The sequence below is a fragment of the Prunus mume genome, linkage group LG3 (assembly GCF_029339155.1).
Source record: "Prunus mume cultivar Tortuosa linkage group LG3, ASM2933915v1, whole genome shotgun sequence".
In the NCBI taxonomy this organism is placed as follows: Eukaryota; Viridiplantae; Streptophyta; class Magnoliopsida; order Rosales; family Rosaceae; genus Prunus; species Prunus mume.
In genome coordinates, this window is record NC_142700.1 from 25,970,052 (window position 1) to 25,980,401 (window position 10,350).

The window sequence follows — 10,350 nt, forward strand, 5'->3', positions numbered from 1 at the left end:
TTGTCGACCACAAATTTAATGTAAGCTATTTTGACCTTACTCCCATTGAAGGAACAAAAACAAGGTGAAGCCCTTAAAATAGATGACACATCATCCGATGTGATGGTCATCTCACCAAAAGGCATATGAAAGATGTTCGTTTTGGGATGCCATCTCTCAACGAAGGTAGATACAACAATCTTATATGCATTCCGATAAAAACACCTAATAAGTTGCTCTAATCCAGACCTCTGAATGTACCATTTGAATATGCCATTATTTGGATTAGCCCACCAATTTCACTAATGAAGGGTAAATGTCTTCGACATGCACCTAAGGTGCTCAAATTCCTAATAAAAAACAATACTAAGTACAAACTCAATAATGAATTCGGTAGATGATCACTGAAACAAGAAACGAATTCAAGGAAACAAAAAACGAATTCAGTAGATTACCATTGAAAAATGGAAACATATTCAGTGGACTACCACTAAAAAACTGAAAGAGATTCGATGGCCTACTACTGAAAACATAAACATATTCGGTGGATAGCCATCGAAAAACGAAAACAAATTCGGTGAACTACCACTGAACAAGGTAACGATTTCAGTGGGGTTTACACCGGTAAGTTAAGGAATGGGGTTCATGAGGGCAATCTAGGAAGAAAAATGAGGTGTAGTGAGTAATTTTAAAATTTACTAAAATCCAATGGGGTGCAAAGAGAAAATTTTTGGGTGCCAATAAAATTACCCAATGAGTAATGCTACACTTACCACATTTATATCCCACATTTTTATTCCACCTTATGTGGCAGATTAAGTGGACTATCACATGAATTAAAAAGTGTCAATAAATCATAAAAGATAAGAAAACATTAAATTAATTTTAATTGATGTGTTGTCTACCTCATTTGCCACATAAGGTGGTATGAGAATGTGGTATACAAATATAATAAAAGTAGCATTATTCGGGACAAATATTCTCAAAAGACATCTCTCAACTCAAATAAACTTATTTGATAAATCCTTCCATGTCTCGAAATTGACATATTTACATGAAAGATGTAAGATAGATAAGTTGGTTGGCCAGTGAAGCACCCACAAGTGAAAGTACGGTGAGGTTAGAGAAACCCAATTTTCTGCTTTTTGAGGAAAAAGACGATTTTAGCTTTAGACAGCCCGATGGGCCATGGCGGTGCCCCTCTTTTGACAACTTCCATTATACTCTATTCTATTAATAAATTAATAAATTAATAATTAAATTAAATTATTATCTTTTTTAAGCTTAACAAGTAAAGTAAACAACACTGGACAAGATTCCTCAAGCCTCTCTGGCTAATCTTTTCTTTTCCCTCTGATGTACTCTACTCTCACATTTTCTAACCTTTTTTTAATTTTATTTTATACATTATACTTTTCTATTGAGCTTTGTAATATTAGATAAATATTTGTTGTAAATAATAGGGAATCTAAATAGAGCACAAACTATATATAACTACTACCAAATCAGTACTAAAAACTCCATTTGATCTCTCTGGCTTTTGGTGTTTTGAGAAATGCTGAAGCTGTTTAGGGTTTACCAGCTTGTCTCCAGCTTCCTCTTGTTGGTCTCCCTCTTCGTCTTCGTCTTCACTGGTACACTATACTGCTGCTTTCTTTGTTTATTTACTTTCATTTTTAAGTTCTTGTATCTGTGATGGGTTTTCAATTCGCCCCTCCATTTCTTCAATCAGATTTATTGTTTTTCTTTTGTTTGTTTGCTTGCAGAGTAGCATATGAAGTTTTATCAATTGCCAAGTTACTGCTGACATTCCAATTATCTGTCTCAGGTTAATTGTGTATGACTCTTTTTTTTTTTGGGTGTAATTGTAGCAATGATTTAATACATCTGTATTTCGTTTTCTTACTTTCTGCTAAATTTTTAAAGTACCCATAAGATGGGTACTGAAGCTTATACCATTGGGTTGAAATATTAGTTCATGTTCTTACTTTCTGCTCAATTTTTGAAGTATATAACTACCCAAAAGATGGCTGCCGAGCTTGTCAATTCTGCAACAAGTGAGAAACTTTCTGAAATGGATTGGATGAAGAATATTCAAATCTGTGAGTTAGTTGCTCGTGATCATAGGTATAATTGCTAAATCACTTCCAAATCTCTCTCTCTCTCTCTCTCTGGTATAATTGGATTTTTCTATTCATTTGTTCAGAAGAATATTTTTATACACATGTCCGAGGGAATTTGTTGAACTCTTTCTGGTTCAGTATAATGTGAACCAGGATTGTATTTTTAATTATCTATATTTTATAGGCGTTGCATGTTTAATATGATGTCGGTTATTGCACTAGTAAACTGGATTGCACATGATAGTTCGTCCTTGTCTATGTTTTATCATTGTATTTGGGACCATGAGATGATCGAGTTTGATAAAAAATAGAACCAAATTTTCTTTAAGTATTTGTAGCTAATACCTCAAGAACTATAAGAGTTAGATAAGCAGTTCTCGCTTTCCAAATCATAGATGAAGGAGACTTATGACCTTGTGTTGGAAGTTCCTGAACACCTGACTACTTTTAATTTCAATGTTGATATGAGTTCAGTTTTGTTTCTGGAAAATGCCATTCTCAGTGGTTTACTTGCTAGTCATATCCAAGTTTAATAAATTGCTCTCTCATTGCTAGAGCTTATCTATTTGAAAATTGAAATCTGAGTATTGAAAGGTTTAATACTTCAAGAGCAAAATTGCTCTCTCATTGCCTGAGCTGAAATTACTTTTATCGTAATTTTTTTTTTCTATCATCAACTTGCTTACATGTGAAACTTTGGTCGATGTAGGCAAGCTAGAGATGTCATTAAAGCTATCAAAAAACGACTGGGGAGTAAACATGCAAATTCTCAACTTTATGCAGTTATGGTGAGCAATTGCATGATTTTGTGATGATATTTGGTTTATGTTGTCCGGCTAAAAAAGGACAAAGAATAGAGGAAATCTATCAGAGGGAAAAACAAAAAAAGATGCAAGTCATCATGGTATTACCTCAGTGTATGGTTGTGTTTCTTGACCTTGCGACCCCTTTTCTTTTCCCTGACTAGTGCACATCAAGTGCTTTCTGACCTGGGTTTATACCTGTAATGATCTGTTGTGATGTCGTTTGATATAACACCATCCATTATCCTTTGATTTTGTAGTTGTTGGAGATGTTGATGAACAATATAGGAGAACATATTCATAAGCAGGTGATTGATACCGGGCTTCTTCCTAGCCTAGTCAAGATAGTCAAGAAAAAGGTGCTAACTTGTTCTCATGTAGGCAATAGCTGAAAATTGGCCCATTTTATAACTAATTCATCGGGTTTGCATTTTTCTGGTGGTTGCAGTCAGACTTGCCAGTGCGAGAACGCATATTTCTACTTCTAGATGCCACTCAGACATCCCTTGGTGGTGCTTCTGGAAAATTCCCCCAGTATTATACTGCTTATTATGACTTGGTGGTAGGTACAAACAAGTCATATAATACTTGGGCTCCCATTTTATGAGAACAGACAAATTCTTAAATCGTATCATGTGGTGGCTGGTTCAGATTCTTGGCATGCTGTAGCTGGAAAATGAATAACTTTTACTACGTATATGATGCGAACTTGGAGATCTCTAGACAATAAAGATCTTTTGTTACTTGTTCTTCACAATCAATTGAATCATTTGAATGTTTTAGTTGCAATTATTGTTTGAGAAGCCGGAACAGATGCATAATAGGATCTTAAGAATTTCTCACTTTGTTTAGAATGGAGAGACATTATTGTTATACCATATGTTTATAAATAATCTTGTTGGTATATGGAATTTGGGAAATGAATTTTAAAATTTGTATCAATGTTTCTGGGAGAGACCCGATTTCTGCGCAGCTCAACAGTGGTAGTGGCAGTTAGGCCATTTTTAAAAAAAGCAAGGGTTGATGGTTTGATGCAGATGACTAAGCAGAATGGTTCTGGGAGCAGTGGTGGGTAGGAATGAGGTGTGACGGTGATGCCTTTTGGTCATGTTTCGGTGGTATTGAGGTGGTGTCGGTGATAATGGCCTTGGTTGGTTTCAAATTTTGGGATTCTTTGACTGTCCTTAATATCTAGACTGTATGTATAATTAAACCAGAATCCATCAATAAAAGCAGTTTAAGGTTTAGGGTCTTGCGTGTGAGTACTTGTATTTTGTATTATTGCTCCTGCTCCTGACAATGTTTCTTTTTTATTTCTGAAATTTTTAGAAAGTTTTATGATCATTAATATAATCATTAGTCATATGTTAGTGATTCCTAGCAGTTGCTATGGGGGAAGATATGTCAGTTTGACTTGAAAATATTAAATTAGAAAAGAAAAAAAAAAAGGCAATTTGTTTCAATATGGGTACAATCAATCTGACGAACTGCTGAACTTAGTTCACGCTCTGCTATTTGATGAAGAGACACTCATTGTGTTGTAGGTAGGAAAGATTAATTTGTTTGTGGGTTTGGAGTATGCATGTTCCCTTATGTTGGTAAGTAATGTTGATGGGCCACACTAAATGTTTAAAAACACTGGTTTTGAATTGTTGTGTGCTGCTCAGCATCATGCTGAAGCTTAAGCAGAAGTGAACTATGCAAGCCCATATGAAACTGTAACTTCAGGTAGTCCATGTTGTATCTATTGAATTTCCAGGAGTTGTGAACCAAAATGAACTCATCTTCATGTTGCATGTGAGACCAAAAGCAAGTACTTATTCATCTAAGTACACTGTGTGTTTTTTGGAAAGGGAAGTCATAGGAACTTCTTCGAATACTCTTTGTATAAAGTTTTAGACATTGTATTGAGCATTCATGTCTTGCAGTGGTTAGCATTTAATTCTAGAAGCAATGGTTGGGTTACCAGATATGTGATGGTCAGAAATAATCTCAATCAGTTAGATAACTGGATTAGACTTTTTGAATTATGCTATATGATTTACTACTTTCAATAGCCACAAGCTTCTTCATTTGTTATGTCTTTGTGATGTTCGGTGACAGCAGTTTTGATATTTGATGGACAAGAAGGGATAACTTTGTGTTTATATAATCGAAATATTACAGGAATGGCCCTCTAGGGACTGGGGATAACATTAATGTTCGAACTCAAGAGTGTGTGCATGTGTGTGCGTGTGCGTGTGCGTTTAGACAGGGATGTTTGAAGTCAAAAGTAACGAGACATGTTGCAGATGGGAAAAGTGATTATTTCCTCATTTATTCTTTCCGTTAATGTATTTTGACCTTGTTTATAGTGAAGATGATTGCTCTCAAAACTTGATGTGTCTTGCTATGTGTAACTGTGGTCTTAACCTGATGTGCTTTCTTGATAAAAGATATTAAGGAAATGACTATATCTTGTGTTCTATAATTCTTAATACTTTCACAATAGAGTTTTTCTGACTTCAAAGTTTATATATTTTCAGAGTGCTGGACTAGAGTTCCCTCAAAGGCCTCATCTGGTGCCTCCGAATCCCTCACCACAATCAACTAAGGGTAATTTGCCTAACGGGGAATTAGCATCATCTATACCTGAAGGGTTTGCTCCACAAGCGGAGCCACATATTGTTCCTGAATCTAGGTACCTTTTGAATTTATTTTGAATATACTTTGGCATCCTAATGACTTTTGGACTCTGCATAGGTCATCAGTTGTGGGGTAGAAGAAAACATATTATAATTCATCATGCTAGGTTTTTAGTCTCTTGTTTCATACATTGTTTTCATTTTAGGGGAAAACTGTCTTTGTTATGATAATGTAACATGTTGGTTTGATTACAAATGCTGTATTATTCTCGAACCCCTAACCCCTTCAGTTCTTTCTCTCGTCTCCTCTTTCTACCTCTTTCTTTGTTTCTCTCTCACACACACAGAAAATGTAAGCATTCAAGACTGCTAGAGTTAATTAAATAATTGTAGATACCCAGAAGTCCTAGTTTTCCAGGGAAGACAGCTTGTTTCTAATTTATTAAATCCAATGCTTTTCTTATTGTTTAAGGATTATTCTCCTTTTCAATTTCATTTTGGTCACCTGAACGCCCAACTCAAATCCTCTTTCAGTAAGGTTTGAGATTATTAGGTAGCCTTGTTTTTTCAATTTACCGAAGGTATTTTAGTTTGTTTCTTTAATTAGGCCTTTAGACTTTTTTTTTAGTTAGGACTTTACACATTACATGGGCCTTTTCCTGTAACTTGTATGTATAACTTAGCTGAGATTCTGATAATGAATACAACCACTCAACATTATCGAATCCTCAAAGGGTCTAATGACTTGATTTAAATTTCTCCCTTTCTAGTTTACCTTTTTATTTATGGCAGCTGGTATTCACATTCCCAGTTTGTCATCCTGCACCCCAAGCTCAATATTTATTATTTTAAAACTCTAACAGGACTGCAGTATGGCATTAACAGAGTGGCAATGTCATTGCCTTTTTCTCATCTCCATGTTGATATAGATCCCCCATGAGCTTATTTCTGTAATCACTGAGCCATGTTGTCCTCTTCCAACTGCTCAGATTCCATGAGTTCTCAATCTTCTACAGCCACCGTCTACAATGTTGGGTCCATATTTGACATCACCAACCTAGTGATCATGAGATTAACTGATGCGAATTACTCACTTTGGTGCACTCATAACAAATATTTTGGTGCTTCGTTGATGGGTCCAATCCCTTCGACATCAGAGCTGTTTTATTATGACTTCTTGCAAACCCACTATAGCAAAGCTTAGAGTACTGATTCTTGTATTTCAATAATCAGACTCATCAGTCTTATCATTTCTACCTTCTCTTTCTGATTCAAGACGTGGTTGTTGGTCTTCATACTTTCCCACGAAATTTGGAACTGTCTTGAGCACCACATGTCTCAATAGTCCGATAGCTTAATTAGTTGGGAGGTGGTGTCTCACTTTAATACTTGAGTACCAAGCATGATTGTTTTGTTTTGTGCTATGTATGGAATAGTTGAATACATAATGGACCATAATTTTGTGTTGTTTTCTCTGATTAACTGTTTTATTTTGAATTGGTGACATAATGTGCCGGGGTGTGGCTTATGAATCTATATTCTTGTTGGTGTGAACTTGATTTCCTTAATACTTTTATTTTTTTTATCCACGAAAAGCTTGTGCCTCACCCTGCCCATACTATTCATTATGCCTGCACACCTTCCCATAACAATTTTTTAGGCCTTAATATTTCTCGTAATTATTAATTACGCAATTACATTTTTCCTCTAATTAGTATATAATGTGTTCCTTTCGTATCCATTGTTGTTTCTGCTAAGTCTATTTTGTTCGATGCCTTTATAAATTGTTTGAATGAGGGGGTTAAGCATGTTGACAATGTCATATGTCCTGTGCTCTATTTAGTTATTTAATTTCTTTTTGCATGTGCAGTTGGATTGCACTACTGTTATTGCCATTGTTATCATTATTTTTCTTGTTTTTTTACTCTGTCCGAGAAGACCATTTATTATTTTGTACCGATTTAGTATTATTCAGAAGGCAAGTAATGCATTGGAGGTCTTGAGAGAAGTGCTTGATGCTGTTGATGGTCAGCGTCCTGAGGTATGATGGTGGACCATAATTTGATTTGTTTGAATTTCAGAAAAAATAAAAACGTTGCATTGTATCTGTGATTGCCATACTATACAAAAACCATTTCATTTTCATATTTTTCTTTTCCTCTTCATTTTTCTTTTAATGGTAATTCTCCACAGTGGTTTAGATTTTAGATCTTTTATGAGGTTTGTTTCTTTCTTTCTGGGATTGACACTGACAAACAGAAGTCTACATAATTACTCATAAGAGTCAAATTGGTGCATGGGTTGTTTGTGTTGTGAATATCCCTAGGTGTGTCAACATTTTTGGCTAATAGTGTTATTCCAGAGTTTGAGTCTGTAATTCTTTCTTGTTGATGCCCAGTGAGGTTGTACAACTCAAGCAGCTGCTACATTAGCTTCTTCCTTTTCCATCTATAACCAATATCTATACCCTTGAGGATTATTTTTAATTATGGTTAACTACATAAAACCCCTCAAACTTTGGAGTCAATTTCAAATTGGTACCCAATCTTTCAGATGAAATGATATAATTACATTGTGTGTGTGGTTGATTCCCAAGTTGATGTTTAAAAGTGTGAAATAATTTTTAAATTATCTTCTGTAGTGTTGACTCTTTGATATATGTGTATTTAGGCAGCAAAAGATGAGTTCACACTTGATCTTGTGGAACAATGTTCATTCCAAAAGCAAAAAGTTATGCATCTAGTGATGACTTCTCGGTAAGGCTTCAATTGTTCTGTGAGTATAATAAATTGTTCTTTTATATTGGCTGCATATTGTTTAATCCACTGTAGTCTCAAAACTAAATTTTGTTGTTAATGCGATGAAATTTACAATGATATCTTATTAGTTGATCTCTCAATCAAGGCAAGATATCAAAGATATTAAAATCAGGGACAACAAAAGCATGTTGGTGGGACCCACATGGGGAGCTTTTTTCTTGGCTTCTGAGTTGCTGTAGTTTCCTCATGGAGAATCTCTAGTTGGATTTTCTTCTGGGATGTAAGGATTAGTATTAATTTTTTTAGTGAAATATAAAATGTCATGAGAAGTCTCACCTCCTTTTGATGGTTTTTTAGTGTGATATGAAGCTGAAGGGTTATTTAATCAAGTTTTCCGAGACAATTAGGTGATAGTAATTGGACACACAAATTTCTTGTTGAAACTCGTAGTTGTACATTGGAGTACAAGAACTTGGAATCTAGATGGTTCCAGAGCCTTAGAAGTGGGAACATTTGGACTGTAGACTGTAGTATAGTATGCTCATTGACAGTTTGGTTGGTTTTAGTTCAAAGGAAGATCTGAATTGAAGTTCTTATTTATGTGGCATTATCAATTGAAGTTGTAAGACTAGAAAAGATTGTCGGGATTGAATAACAATTTCCAAATAGCTTTGTTTCCAACTTTGAAGGATGGATGTTGGAATGTGAGCTTAAATATTTTTTGTTGCTCTGATGGGATCCGTAGTTATTCTTTTAAAATGTGAGAATTTTGTTCAGGGGACGCTGTACATACTTACAGACGAACATGCATGCATTTATAATGTTTGCATCTCCAGTTAAACATTGTGTTTGATTTTCCCAGGGATGAGAAGGCAGTTTCTCGAGCTATTGAATTAAATGAGCAGCTCCAGAAGGTTCTTGCAAGACATGATGTCCTTCTTTCTTGTAAGCCTACGTCAACTGTGAACCATCTTAACCAAGATCAGGCAGAGGAGGAAGAGGAGGCTGAACAGCTTTTCCGAAGGTATGTTCACTACACGGGCCTAAGCTTTTCATGGAAATTTAAGTATACATCTTCTCCATTATCCGCATTTGATATTCCTTGTGTACATGCTTTTAATTCTATGATCACTGCAAGCGTTTGCTTTGTAAGGTGATCTTATTGACTTCTGTATGGGGATGAGTATGAATTTACAAGGATTTCTTGATCTGAAATCAGTTGTCTGACTGGAAACTTGACAGGCTACGGAAAGGAAAAGCATGTGTGAGGCCTGAGGATGAAGAGCAATCAGCTGAGCGCCCTCATTTGGGCTTGCTTGGATCATCCCAGCCAGGAGAAAGGCTTAACCGTCCACTTATACGACCACTTTGTTTGGAGCCACTGCAGGAATCAAATGGGCATCTTCCACCTGTTGCAATTCCACCCCCACCTGCAAAACACATTGAGAGGGAAAAGTACTTTCAGGAAACCAAGATGGACGGTTCTGGTTTGGCTGGCCACGTGAGGGGTCTGTCATTACATAGTCGCAATGCCAGTAGCTCTCGCAGTGGAAGCATGGATTTCAGTGATTGACTGCTGTACTAGAGGGGCCTCTCTTGTATGTTTAGGTTTTTTCCGTTCTTTATTAGTAGCTGATATAGTGATGGTTTCTAGTTTGGTAGTGTTGGTGTTGTGGAAAGTTGGAGGATGTGGCAGATGGAGCTTCTGCCATATTTTATCTCATCTCATGTTTTCACATATAATCTTGTCTTCGGACCTCAGGTTTGTGTTTTTAAGCTGACTTTTTATATATGGGAGGGTTGTAAAGAGATTTGAATATTTGAATTTTATTCAATTTATTTAGCTTATATGCTCCACAAGTGCGTCTGTGTGAACAATCTGATCGACTCATCGTTATTTCTTGAGACATGAGGCAAGAGTTGTGGAAAACGAGTCTACCTTGAAGTACACACTAATTTTGTTAGAGCCTCCCCAATGGAATGATTTTCGGGCTCTAAATGAGGAAGCCTAGCCACAGAGGGCTCCAAATATGTGGACTTTGTTAGAGCCCTTGAAACAGAG

The 10,350-nt window shown here is 35.9% G+C and overlaps 1 protein-coding gene across 2 annotated transcripts; it reads left to right on the forward strand.

The window, feature by feature from the left end:
* Window positions 1–1,286: 1,286 nt before the first annotated feature.
* Window positions 1,287–10,148, forward strand: LOC103327171 (ENTH/VHS/GAT family protein). Of its 2 annotated transcripts, none has more exons than XM_008229461.3 (11): window positions 1,287–1,613; window positions 1,746–1,816; window positions 1,988–2,106; window positions 2,812–2,890; window positions 3,166–3,264; window positions 3,354–3,467; window positions 5,431–5,585; window positions 7,495–7,570; window positions 8,200–8,285; window positions 9,151–9,312; window positions 9,531–10,148. In XM_008229461.3, exons 3-11 carry the CDS (start codon window positions 2,006–2,008, stop codon window positions 9,859–9,861), a joined length of 1,203 nt encoding a protein of 400 aa, XP_008227683.2. In that variant the 5' UTR covers window positions 1,287–1,613; window positions 1,746–1,816; window positions 1,988–2,005; the 3' UTR covers window positions 9,862–10,148. The 2 variants fall into 2 exon arrangements, with proteins under 2 accessions (XP_008227683.2, XP_008227682.2); XM_008229460.3 differs by having other exon boundaries at window positions 1,746–1,807.
* Window positions 10,149–10,350: the final 202 nt, after the last annotated feature.

Coding starts and splice junctions, on each gene's coding strand:
- LOC103327171 (XM_008229461.3), top strand. CDS start 2,006: ATGGCTGCCGAGCTTGTCAATTCTGCAACAAGTGAGAAACTTTCTGAA. Junction 5,586..7,494: donor CATATTGTTCCTGAATCTAG/GTACCTTTTGAA, acceptor GTACCGATTTAG/TATTATTCAGAAGGCAAGTA. Junction 7,571..8,199: donor TTGATGGTCAGCGTCCTGAG/GTATGATGGTGG, acceptor ATGTGTATTTAG/GCAGCAAAAGATGAGTTCAC.